This window comes from Lepisosteus platostomus, chromosome 5, assembly GCF_059453375.1.
Source record: "Lepisosteus platostomus isolate fLepPlt1 chromosome 5, fLepPlt1.hap1, whole genome shotgun sequence".
NCBI classification, from domain to species: Eukaryota; Metazoa; Chordata; class Actinopteri; order Semionotiformes; family Lepisosteidae; genus Lepisosteus; species Lepisosteus platostomus.
In genome coordinates this window covers 48,017,992-48,031,549 of record NC_142615.1, presented here as the reverse complement: position 1 = coordinate 48,031,549, position 13,558 = coordinate 48,017,992, and the positions used below count along the sequence as shown (strand labels likewise).

At 42.3% G+C, this 13,558-nt stretch overlaps 1 protein-coding gene and 1 non-coding gene across 2 annotated transcripts; both read left to right on the top strand.

Annotated features, from left to right (window-relative positions):
* The first annotated feature begins 602 nt into the window (after nt 1-602).
* LOC148668108 (GTPase IMAP family member 9-like) lies at nt 603-2,473 on the top strand. Its single transcript, XM_088630990.1, has 3 exons — nt 603-666; nt 1,817-1,996; nt 2,139-2,473. Exons 1-3 carry the CDS (start codon nt 603-605, stop codon nt 2,471-2,473), a joined length of 579 nt encoding a protein of 192 aa, XP_088487116.1.
* An 8,564-nt stretch (nt 2,474-11,037) lies between these two features.
* On the top strand, nt 11,038-11,119 carry trnal-uag (transfer RNA leucine (anticodon UAG)). Its single transcript has one exon. It is a non-coding gene; the product is annotated as a tRNA-Leu (tRNA).
* The last annotated feature ends 2,439 nt before the right edge of the window (nt 11,120-13,558 follow it).

Below are 13,558 nucleotides of genomic sequence, written 5' to 3'. Positions count from 1 at the left end.
GGTAGTAGAGAGAGCAAATTGTGTTTAGGGTGACTGGGGTCCCTGAGGATGGACATGGCCTACTTGAGGCATCTAACAGAGTAGATATCCTCTGTGTTCAGTAGTGCAGCCGGTAGTGTTCTGAGCCAGTGTCACCACCCTCTGGAGGACCCTGAGCTCGTGGGCGGAGCAGTTACCACACCAGGCAGTGGTGCAGCCGGTTAGGATGCTCTCAGTGGTGCAGCTGTAGAAGCTGGTCAGGATGTGTGATGGCAGGCTGAACTTCTTCAGTCTGGGGAGAAAGAACAGGCGCTGTCTTGTCTACGGGAATGGTTAGGTGGGTCCAGGTCAGGTCGCCTGTGATGTTGACACCTAGGAATTTGACAATCTGGACCACTGCGGACCCACTGATGTGAATGGGTGCCTGGTCTGTTCCTGTGGTCCACCATCAGCTCCTTAGTTCTGCTGGTGTTCAGAGAGAGGCTGTTGTCCTGACACGCTGCTGTCAGCGTTTCTACCTCCTCCCTGTAGGCGGACTCATCACCGTTTGTGGTCAAGCTGATGATCGTTGTATCGTCTGCAGACTTGATGATGGAGTTTGTTTTGTTCCTGGCGACACAGTCATGGGTGATCAGGGAGTAGAGGAGAGGGCTGATTACGCAGCCCTGGGGGACGCCGATGTTCAGGGTCAGGATGGAGGATGTACTTGTGCCGACTCTCACCACCTGCGGTCGGCCTGTCAGAAAGTCCAGGATCCAATTGCAGAGAGGGGAGCTTAGTCCTAGGTCCTGGAGCTTGGTGATGAGCCTTGAGGGTACGATGGTGTTGAATGCTGAGCTGTTGTCAACAACATTCTCAAATACGTTTCTCTCGTCCAGGTGGGAGAGGGCAGTGTGTAGACCAGGGGCGATGGCCTCCTCAGTTGGTCTGTTAGTGTCAAAGGCAGCTCTGAAGTCCAGCAGGACAGGAGTGGGGGAAAGAGCACATCAGCAGATCATTAGAACCCCAGACAAGAGCTGTTTCTGTACATCAGTCTAAAAGACTCATCACAGCTTGTCTGCAGATCAGTGAGTCTGTGAGTGAACAGCAGCAGCCTGTTGTAGAATCTGTGTCAAACTGGGTGAGATGGAGAATTACAGAACTGCCTGGAGTCTGAATTCTGCTTTTTAACAAAGTGGTCAAGACTACAGGTCTCAAGGTTGAAGGGACAGTTCCTGACCAAGAGACACCAACAATGAGGAAGATAATAACAGCAGCTCAGCCTAGCAGTGGGAATGTGGTACCAGGAACATGAGGTTGAGTTTATTCCAGGTGCTGACAGGTGCTGAGAAGCATTAAGCCTGTTTCTCTCTTCTCATCCTCTGAAGTAAAGACACGGTGGACTCTGACTCTGGGTGTGATCAGTTTCAGAGTGAAATACCAACAGGATGATTGCACTGGACTGCACACTCTCCTAGAGTGCTGTTCTTAACTGGATTGAAGAGATTATCTCTCCTTTTTCAATTAACGTCCTTCTACACTCTGCCCCTGTAATAGTATAGTACTACAGCATGACTGCTGTTATTTGAAGGCCAGTAAATGAACACAGATTTTTAAGATGAAATTTGAGTCACTGGAAAAAAATTCTGACATGAATGAAAATCATGAGCATCAGGTAAAACTTTGTAGTTATCATGATGCCCAAGACTAATTCCCAGATGTTTACGTCTTTAAGTTTCTTTCATAATGACTTTTAAGTTTTGACTTTTGAGCAAATTGGTCTCCTGTTATCTGTGGAAAGCTTGTTCTCCTCTCATGTGTATCCTCCCCGATGCTCCTGTCTCTCCTCCTGTTGCAGTGAGACCCAGACTCCAGCCCCGCCGCTCTGAGCTGAGACTTGTGCTGCTGGGCAGGACTGGTGCTGGGAAGAGCGCAGCAGGAAATACCATCCTGGGCTCAGAGGAGTTTCCCTCTGAAGCCAGGAGCTCCGTGGTCACAAGAGAGCCGAAAGAGGACAGGACACGTGTCAGGGAGACAGGTGACTGTGGTGGACACTTCAGACTGGCTCCACACTGGACTGTCTGAAGATGACAGGAGACGGGATGTGGGGCTCTGTGTTAACCTGTCTGCCCCGGGTCCCCACGCCTTCCTCCTGGTGACCCCGCTTGGCCGATCCACAGGGGAGGAGAGGAGGACACTGGAGACAGTCCTGGAGATATTCATGGAGAGGGCCCTGGAACACACCATGGTCCTGTTCACCCACGCTGATGAGCTGACCAGCAGGACGCTGGAGGAGTCTGTGCACACAGGCAGCAGGAAGCTCCAGTGGCTCCTGGAGAAATGTGGAAACAGGTATCACGCCCTCAACAACAAGGACAGGGGCAGCACTCAGGTCACAGAGCTGCTGGAGAAGATAGAGGAGCTGGTAGCAGGAAACAAGGGCAGCTACTACAGCACTGAGATGTACCAGGAGGCAGGATGTCCCAGATCAGACAGAGGCAACTGCAGATCCTGAGGGACAGAGAGGAGAGCAAACAGAGGGAGAAGGAGAGACTGAGGGAGAAGCACCAGAAGGAGCTGCAGAACTACCTCCGCAGGACGGAGGAGGAGATCCAGACACGAGAGGACAAGATCAGAGCGCTGGAGGAGCCGATAGCAGAGCTGGAGGTGAAGCTGAGGGAGGAGAGGGATGAGGGGAGGAGGAGAGCGCTGGAGGAGGAGCTGAGGAGAGAGAGAGGGGAGAGAGAGAGGCTGCAGAGAGAGATGAAGAGAGTAAGAGAGGAGCAGGAGAGGGAGAGGAGAGAGAGACAGGAGATACACAGGAGGGAGATGGAGGAGCTCAGGCAGCACTATGAGGAAAAGGCCAGAGAGGAGGCAGAGAGACCCCTGGACCTGGTGCAGCAGCACCTCAGCACAAGAGAAGTGATACTGGGAGCAGAACTGGGGGCAGCAATAGGTGCCCTAGCAGGAGCCTTGAGGGGCCCAACAGGAGCAGCAGCAGGAACAGTGATAGGAGCTGCAGCAGGAGCTCAGATAGGAGCTTTACTGGGAGGAGAAACCAGAGCAGCACAGACTCACACATTTGAACAAACACACCCCGCAGACACACACAGCCCACAGACACACAAGAGCACACACAGCCCGCAGACACAATCAGCAGACACACACAGTCCACAGACACACAAGAACACACACAGCCCGCAGACACACAGGAGCACACACAGCCCGCAGACACCCAAGAGCACACACAGCCCGCAGACACCCAAGAGCACACAGCCCGCAGACACACAAGAACACACACAGCCCGCAGACAGTAGAGAAATACAGCAGAGAGACTGAGGAGTTGAAAGAGACTGTAGAAAGATACAGAATAGAGATGGAGGAGCTCAGGCAGAGTTATTTGAGTGACAGAGAGATACAGACAGACACTGCCGCAGGTCAGTCGCTGATCCACACAGTCCTTCCCAGCAGGAGAGGAAGAATGGATACTTCCTGGACACAGAGGGAGGACTTTCCACTGAAACACTGATCTCTTCCTTGTAAGAGATCTGACTCACTGAAAACCTGCCGTTAGTTTCCAATGGTATGAAAAGTAATTTAAAATTAATGATGTATTTTTATCTTTTTTGTATATGATATATGATGTATGTATATAATTCTTATTGCACTTACTTATATAACAGTATATATGTATATGGGTGTAACAGCAATATTGATACTCAGATGTTTATATTCAGTTGTGGTTCATCCAGTGTCTTCTTCCTTCACAAGGATGAGCATGGTGGGGAACTGCTGTCTGTAATGATTCTTAATAAAGCAAGTGTGTTTGTCCTGATGAAGACTCTGCTGCTGAAATGCTAACAGTTTATTAAAGATATATTTTGCAGTGTAGAGTGTGTGTTCAGTTGACTCTATTGCTCACAGGGCTTTTCTCCAGACAGCACCTCTGTAATTTTGGGGTGTGCTTTCTTTCCTGTTCTCTCTGTATTGTGGCTGCCCTGAACAGCACCTCAGTTCTTTATTAAAGTCTAAATTATTAGTTTAAATTGAAAAACCTTGGGGTGATTCGAACAAACTGCAGTATGTCCAAAATTCAGCAGCCAGAATCCTGACCAGGTCTAGTGCAAATGATCCCATTACTCTTATCCTGGAGTCCCTGCACTGGCTTCCTGTCAAATTCTGTGTGGACTTTAAAATCCTCATGCTCACCTATTGTATAAGGCTCTGCATGGCTTGGCACCTCAGTACCTGTCTGAACTATTATCACCCTACTCCCCACCTCACAACCTTCACTCTTCTAATTCTGGTGTCCTAACTGTCCTCCAAGCCCATCTTCACTTTATGGGTGACAGGGCCTTCTCCTGTTATGCCCCCAAGCTCTGGAACTCTCTCCCCAAGGATATCAGAGAGCCACCTTCTCTAAACTCCTTCAAATCCAGACTCAAAACCCTCTTCTTTAGAAAAGCCTTTACTTAACTGGTTCCATTCTTCACCACTCTGCTTTTCTTAGTACCACCATCCATGGTCTCCTCTATATATTGTAATTGTGTTTTATCTTGTGTATTCTTCTTATTTATTGTTGTTGTCATTCTGTAAAGAGCTTTGAGAAGCCACCTTAAAAGGCACTATATAAAATAAAGTTTTTTATTATTATTATTACCTGTGATTTTGTGTGTTTGACTGATGGGCAAAGATCCCAGACAGTGACTGGATCCCTGGATCTCTGGATCTCTTGAGTTCCACCAGCAGGATCAGGGAAAGGATTCCACCAGGTGGATGCTGCACATTGGTCCTGGTGGAGGGGAGACCCCATTACCTGTAAAGAGCTTTGAGTGGAATGTCCAGAAAAGCGCTATATAAGTGTAAGCAATTATTATTATTATTATTATTATTATTATTATTATTATTATTATTACTGTCTGAACATTTTTTCGAGGCTAAAAAATTAACTGGGATACTGTTGATATAAAAAAGTAAAATATATATAATAATAATATAATCATAAACTTTATTTTATATAGCACCTTTAAAGGTGGCTTCGCAAAACGCTTTACAGGATGACAATAACAATAAATAAAAATACAACAATAAATAAGAAGAATACACAAGATAAGACACAATTACAATTACAACAATACAACAATAACAATAAAGGAGACCGTGGAAGGTGGTACTAAGTAGAGCAGAGGGGTGGAGAATGGTATCAGTTAAGTAAAAGCTTTTCTGAAGAATAAGGTTTTGAGTCTGGATTTGAAGGAGTTTAGAGAAGGTGACTCTCTGATATCCTTGGGCGAAGAGTTCCAGAGCTTGGGGGCAAAACAGGAGAAGGCCCCATCAGCCATACAATGTAGGCGGGCTTGTGGAACAGTAAGGAGGGCAGAATTTGAAGAGCGGAGGTTGCGAGGTGGGGAGTAGGGCGAGTAGAGCCTTATAGGTGAGCATGAGGATTTTAAAATCTACGCGGAATTTGACCGGAGCCAGTGCAAGGACTCCAGGATAGGAGTAATGTGAACACTTGCACTAGACCTGGTCAGGATTCTGGCTGCTGAATTTTGGACATACTGCAGTTTGTTCAGAGTAGATTTAGATACCCCAGCGAGTAGAGCATTGCAGTAGTCAATTCGAGAGAATACAAATATGTTGATCAGTTTTTCAGCCACAGTTAATGATAGCATAGGGCGTAGTCTTGCGATATTTCTAAGGTGAAAAAAATATGTTTTTGACAGTATGCTGAATATGTGGGTCAAATGTTAAGCCAGAATCGAATATAACCCCAAGGTTTTTCAATTTTGATTGAAGCTCAAGTAGAGAGCCATCTACAGATAGGATTATAGTCCTGGCTTTACGAAGTTGATGAGGGGTACCAATAAGCATGACTTCAGTCTTGTCGCAGTCACGTAGCAGAAGATGGTTTCAAACTATCAACTTCTGGGTTATGGACCCAGCACGCTTCTGCTGCGCCACTCTGCTGACGACTGTCATAGCGTGATTCAACACAACTGCTCTATCTTTACTTTCTAAAAGTGCACCCGAGATGAAAAGTCTAAACGGTAAACGCAGACGTCACTTTGAGCTCTTGGTCTTTCATAGTACAAATCATCACACGCTGCTCTACATGTGCTTGTCTTCAAGATCGGTGTGAACCAAAGCTTCTGCTTTCAGATTCAACTGATTCTTTCGTCATTAATTCCCAAATCTTCAATGAGAATCAGTGAAACGAAAACCAAACACATCTACACACTCGCGTCCTAGCATGAAAGAAAAATGATGGAAGCATTTGAGAAATACCAAGAGTAGTCTGAACAGCTCCAGTCTATCAACTGCTCTACAAAGTGATCGCTACCTCCACACCCAGTTTATAACACTGAAAACGACTCAGGAAGCACAGCAAAGTTCTAAAACCAGTGAATGCATCTGCATACATAAAACGTCAATTTTTCAAAAGTAAAATCTTCAGCTTTGAAATATTGTCATCCATTTATTTTCGTTTTTCTCTTTTTTACATAACATGCTTTAGAGAAATAAACTGTGTTGTAATTAAGCCTGCATTAGAAAATGTGCATCTTGTTAAATTAAAATCGGCACATCCCAGTGGGCGAAAGATGTAGAATATACGACTATTAAACGCATACCTTAGATGTATAAATGTGCTCCGTAACTGCTCTAGAATGAAATTCTAATATAAGTCTATCGTTATACGTCAATTATACGTCTATGGTTATATGTTCATTATACGTAAATGGCTGGAATTCTATTATACGGATAAATTTAGAGGACTATTACACATATATAGTTAAAGGTCTATTATACAACAAAGATAGATTTTATAGGTGTAGAAACTAATAAATAAAGCCAATGATTTGTTTTAGAAATTTATTCTGAAAATATACAATTATTCACACCTGAAAAATATGTAGATCAAATTATACATTATATACAATATTTTAATCAACAAATGGCTAATCATCATAAAAAACACAACTAATCAACTTCAGTTACAAATTCTAGTAACATGGCAATATATATATAGTAATGACAAACACAAACTAATTACATGAACACGCTAATATTTAACTCAAAACCACATTTCGATTCAAATATGAATTTTAAAATTTACAACTTCTATATTTCCGAAAATATTATTAATGTAGCACAAACGCTACTTTCTAATAAAGACAGAATTAAACTGTTTGTTTTGTGTCTCATAGTGATCCTCCTCTCGATCCTAATGAAATGTTTAATATGATCCCTCGAGAAAAAAAAGGAGTCAATTTCCGCCTGGAATGATTGATGCCCCATCAAACATTTTGTAATATCCCTGGAAGTTTATACAGTAGAATCCTGGTTCGTGGTTTAAATTCAAGGTAAATAAGACTAAAGAAACGAAATGGAAACTTGATGTCGAACTGGAATTTAAATCACCCGAAACATTTCACTACATTCAGCAGTACGTGCCAGAGAGTCACACTTGCTATCAGTTCGATAGATACAGTAAGTTATTAGCGCAGAGGACTGTAGTAGAAACAGTGGGGAATCCTTAGGTCGCTGGTTCGACTCCAGCTCGAAAAAAGGTGCTTTTTGTGTACTTCAATCAAACAGTTAAAATAGCCAATCTTATTCACCCAGACGTTGATCAAAAGCTCAGTAAACGACGAAGCAGAGGCTCTCGTTCCGAATTCAGCTCACGTCTGATTGTCTTGTTTTGGCCAAGATCTGATCTTTGAATTCAGGGACTACTCTGTCTGCTTTGTACAGTAATTCAAAAGTAGATACAAATGTCACGTTTGTATTGTAGATATAATGGTGTTCTCTGTTTTTAAAGGATAGGTACTTAATTGGCTTTATGATTTGGTTTTGATTTTGTATCGTTGTATTATTAAGTTTGTGCGTTTTGTGTTTTTAACGTATTGTGAACTTATTTTTTAAACAAATGCTTACAAAGGCAAACAAGGCACACATCTGTTTATACCAGCGGTGAATTGTACATTTTTTAAAGTACAAGCTACTGTTCACTTTTGGGAGTATAACAGGTTCGATATAAAGTGGCAAAAATATAAAAGGGGAAAATACCCCAGGCTGCGTGTAAAGGGCTCGTTGTTTTCTTGTTAAATACGGCGTACTGTGCACGAAATGTTGCAGAAACACAATCTTTAAAGTGATATCTTCCCTTCCTCTCGTGGAAATCACACAATGTGAGCAATTGTTTTGTTCTTTTTTTCAAGTTGCGATCCCAAGAGCATCAGACGCACAGTCTGACAGTAACCAAACCAGGATGGATTCTGCTGGGAGCCGGACTGAGCTCATTCTCACTCCCTGTGCTAAAAACAGAATTAACTCTTCCCCGAACATCGCCTACAGCTGATAGATGGTGCTCTGCGTCTTACTGCTCCGGCAATTGCTTTGACGAAAGACAGATCACTTATGCGCTTTTAACCTTCTCGCAGCTACAGGCGAGACTGGCGCTCGCTATATGAAGGCACCCGCTGGTATACCTTCTCTAACTTCCACAATCGCGACAGACTTTGCTTTAAAAAAAAAAGTAGATATAGCCCTGAAAAAAGCATTAGCTTTATAAGTTTTTTACATTAATCTATTTTGAATCAAAGTTTGATATTTTTTTATTGCAATTTACATTACAATAATAATAATCATCATCATTGCTTACACTTATATAGCGCTGTTCTGGATACTCCACTCAATGCGCTTTACAGGTAATGGGGACTCCCCTCCACCACCACCATTCTCCTGAATGATCACAGAGAGTCAGGACCTCGGTTTTACATCTCAGCCGAAGGACGGCACCTGTTTACAGTTTAGTGTCCCCGTCATTGTACTGGGGTATTAGGACCCGCATGGACCGCAGGGTGTAGGCCCAGCAACAAAAAACAGACGTGTGTCGGGCTCGGCTGCGAGCAGGACAATGACATCACAGGGACAAAGTAGAGGAAATCAAAACGGTTCTATAAAAGACCTGTGTCATCTGTCGGTTTGCACTCTGGACTCTAAATCCTCCGATCCGATTTTAAATCTCTTTAATACCTGAGCTGCGGCTTCTTCCGAGTACTTATTCGTATACTTATTATGGGTAAGTGTATAGATGAAACCTTCATATATTGTTCAGTTTAAATCAAAATGCTTTACTAATACAAGAGAGAAGTATAGTATGAAGGATGTGACAAATTTATGATTTCTTGGAACAAAATGTTTTTTATTTGCGTTCGAAATAAAGCGGAATTTTAGCGCGACACACAAACCCTTTGGCTTTTTTAGAGTGATTTTTAAACAGACAAAAATGTAGAAAACGTGTTTTTTAGCCCTATAATAGCAGGGTCAGTGACGTAATAAATAACGCGTCGGGCATCGCGTCAGAAAATTATAGGTTGGACTGCCGTCTGGCTTGTTGCGTTTATACCACGTACATTCTTTTATATAAATGAACTCCACCTGAAAGCTATAGAAAACACTTTGGGTAAGTTGTCTGCAGCCTCATGCGAATTTCGACAACTTACCCAAAACACTGTACTGTCTGGAGATCAGCTCCAGCTCTGAACTCAATTGCAATGAAAAACCATGCGTAACAAAACTGGAGAACAGCTGAACTTGTGCTCAGTTCGGTGATGAGGGTTCAGAACTGTCCTTGTTGTAATTAGCATGAACTGCACAGGCTCTGAGTCAGACCATGTCAATTAGTCTGATCAGTGTAGGACACGTTAATGTAGAATTATTAATAGGTTTATTAGTTAGTTCAGGTTTACCCACCTGAACTAATGTAGAATTATTACTTGGTCTGTCTCTTGTTTGTATATAAATGAATTTCTCTGACAACTTAATGTTAGTTTTACGATGTAGGTCAGGCATTGACATATGCATGAGTGTACAAAATGACTCCTGATTCAACTCATGTTCTGTAGGAGATTGGCGATTCCTCCTGTTTCTCGTACAACCATATCAGAACAGAAGCCCGTGTCACCCAGCTGTGATTCAAGATCGACTCGCATCTTTATCCCTTTTTTGTTCGTGATCATTATTTTCTTTAGTTATGATCAATATTGAATTTTTTCTAAATGAAATGACAATAATCAAACATGCAGGCAGATTTTTAAAAGTATTCGGAATTGACAGGGTGCTCCTTTGGAACAGTCGTCAGAAAATGTGAGAAACTGAAAGTTATGTAAGCTCTCACACAAAGCATTGAAGATTGGAATCTGAGTGTAAAAAAGCTACCCGTCTTCCAGTGATAGGCAGGGATACACACCATGACTCGAATAGATTCAGTGAACTTTAACACCTATGATATTACGAGTGCTTTGCACGTGTCGAACTTCAAGAAGGAACTACTACAACAGTTGTGGACATTATTCAATACCACCGGCAAAGTCCAATGCCGGCAACTTCTGAGAAAATAATGTTCACTCATGGAATTTGGTCTTTGAATGGCTGGCGGGAAAATTCATTTATACTCCTGTTGCACCCTCAGCTGAAACATGTTAAAATAACAACGCAGATTTGTTGGAGAACCTGACAAGAATTATTGGGTTAGCACTGAATATATTCTTGTATATTTACTTTAATTTTAATATAAATATAAACATGCATGCTGTATAATCTATTGTAATTTTAAAATATGTTAGTTGAGGATGCGAGGGGGGCTATTATACCCTGTGAAACACGCAAGGAACTGTAAAAAAGGCTGGTATTTGAATAAAATTGGCGATCACAAGAAAACCACAAGTTATGTGGTATTATCATCAATATCCTTCAAAATCGACGTTCAAATGAAGGATTTGAAGAAACTATGAAAAAAGCAATAGTAGTAGCAGAGGATTTTGATTTTTGCTCTTCAAGTCAGTAGATCGCCATAGAGTTGCACCCCTACAAACAGCACAAGGGATGAATCCCACCTCCTTCGTTATTGCTATATTTGTGCCAGTGAAAGTAGCGTTTGTGCTATTGAAAGCATCTTGGAAGATGAAGGTGCAGTCACTTCCACATGTCATGATATCATTAGATCCGACAACAAGAGCTGAAGCCCCCGCCATTTTCCAAGCCAGCAATGTGAGGAAGATGAACATGGAGGAAGGTAGTGTGGCCGAGCGGTCTAAGGCGCTGGATTTAGGCTCCAGTCTCTCTGGGGGCGTGGGTTCGAATCCCACCGCTGCCAAATGTTAATGTTTTAAGACCTGCAATACGATCAGTAAAAGCGCTTTTTGTTAGGCTGCGGGAGGTGTTTAGAGATAGACTTTCTAAAAGACAGGCTGTCAGCTTAACATCAAGGCAGAAAAAATATTTTGTTTTCTCAACAGAAATTGTCTTTGGCACGTTCAGCTTTATAGGGAACAACATCTGCCGAGATCACTTTTGAGGCAGTGCACATGATAGTGTACCGGCAAGTACATTTACGGTAATATTGGCTGTGGTGGTGAGCTGCTTTTGTCTGTGAAACTTTTAATTCTTCACGCCGAATCGTTGGCAGGGGTAAAGCTTATTAAATCTTTGAACATAGCGCTCCATCAGAAATACTTTGTTCGTGATCAAAAGAGATCAGAGGATTAAATTAATGAATTCACATAGCATACCTTACAGGAAAGATTTAAAAGGGGAATTGATTGTGCTTCCTGATGTTGTTCCTGTGGTTTCTTTGGATACAAAGGTGAATGTTCTTTGACGTTCTGCTAGAGTATCCACTGGGTGGGCTTTATCAATTAGCTCGGATAGGTCATCTGTGCTCCGTCTCCGGAAAATAATCAGCACTGTAGTTTTTTCCTGTGCTGTCTTTTAAAACATATAAGATCACGAGTTTACAGATTTCTCCAAGTAACAACTATACATTTAACCCAGCGGTTAGCATTCCTTCAATCCAATAGTTTTACTCCGGGTAAAAAACAGCGAAATATGTAGAGAGATGATATTCAAATATTTCAACATTCTTATTGGATTACCTGTATGGATATATCGCTCAGAATTCCTAATATGATTTTGAGTTCAGTTTTGCTTTACTACTTTCAGAGTCTTTTATTGACCTTGCTGAAGCAGAGAAGTGACACAATCACAAATGTGACCTACCTGTGCTGCTGTTTTTGGCTAATAATAGTTAAAAAAAACAGCTCCTTGCATTAAGAGCAAGAGCAACCAACACGCTCGCTGGTTGTGTTTGGTATTTTCCGGGGTGCTCTTCCTCAGCTGCAAAGTTATTTGGCGAGCAAAGACCTCTGAGAAGGAGTCTGAATCCGTCAACAACACAGGAATTCTAAGATCGCACTGCCGTCTTGTGTACAGAGATCTGCCTTTTCCTTATAGAGTGTTTTGGTGTTTAAGAACACGTATCCTACCTTGAATGCTAGTTTCAAAAGATACGTTACCGGATCACAGATTTTCTTGAAAGGATTTGGGAATGCACTTACCGGGATTCAAACCCGGTTCAATTATTTAGAAGGCACCTATACCACCAACGCACTTCTGAGAAACACCGGCACATTTCCGCAATCCTCCCTCTCACCTACAAAGTTATGAAGAGACAGATGTCCAATGAAAACTAATTTGATTCACTCAAGGCTTCGCTCTTTTGTTGTGATGTCATTTTAATTAATGTAGCTGTGATAAGGTGTCGCTTCTGTCTCTTAAAGTTTAAATCTGCTCCTTTCTTCCTGGTTTAGAAATAATGTTCCATGATTGTTTACAAACACCACTATCAATTATTTGTCCAGCTCTAACGCCTGTGTGCGTTGACAAGGCATCTCAAAAGGACATATTAAATAACATGATCCTTCCTGTTACCATTCCTGTGGTTGGAGTGTTGTTTTGCCCTTTTTCGTTCTTCTACAATATTTGCAGACAGGACTTTATCACTCAAGTTGTACAAAACAAGTCGGTCCATGAGAATCATCAGTACTGCTGTTGTTCTATGCGTAGTTTAATCAAGGTAGTCGAGTGAGGAGGTAAAAAAGCACTCCCCGTCGATAAATCAATCATCGTCGCCCGTGTGACTGGATATAAAAATAACGGATTCATTTTAACCAATCTCTGGAAGCTTCAATGCGGTTATTTTTCTTTCATTATTTCTTTATTCCAATGAATTTACTCTGTAGTAGAGGAAACACAAAAGTGGGAAACTGCAGGCATCCTTCGTTAGTGGTGGATTGTGTTCAGAGAGCATCAGCACATCTCAGTTCCGTTAATAAGTCTGTTGGGGATATACCTCAGTGGTAGAGCGCATGCTTTGCATGTATGAGATCCCGGCATCTCCAGGTGCTTTATATTTCTGTGCTCGCATTGCAATCTTCTGTTGAATGTGAACTCGTTGCTCATGTTCATAGAGAGCCAAGTTCACACAATTAAACTCTGGCAAACTCGAAGTGCTACGGTGTTGCTCTGCTGTTTTAAATGTACCTCTAAAGCATTTAGTTCTGTTAACTACCAAATGATTTGAACTAATTTTATGTCATATTCAGGAAATCCAGAGGTCTTCAGAAGTGTCGTGGCTGTTGAAGAAAACACCTTTTGAATCTCACCCGGGATTTCTTGAGAGATCATTCAGTAAGCGAGTCCTCCTTCTGCACTCCGCACTGAGCTGAAAGCTGCACGAATTCCATTGTACAACCGA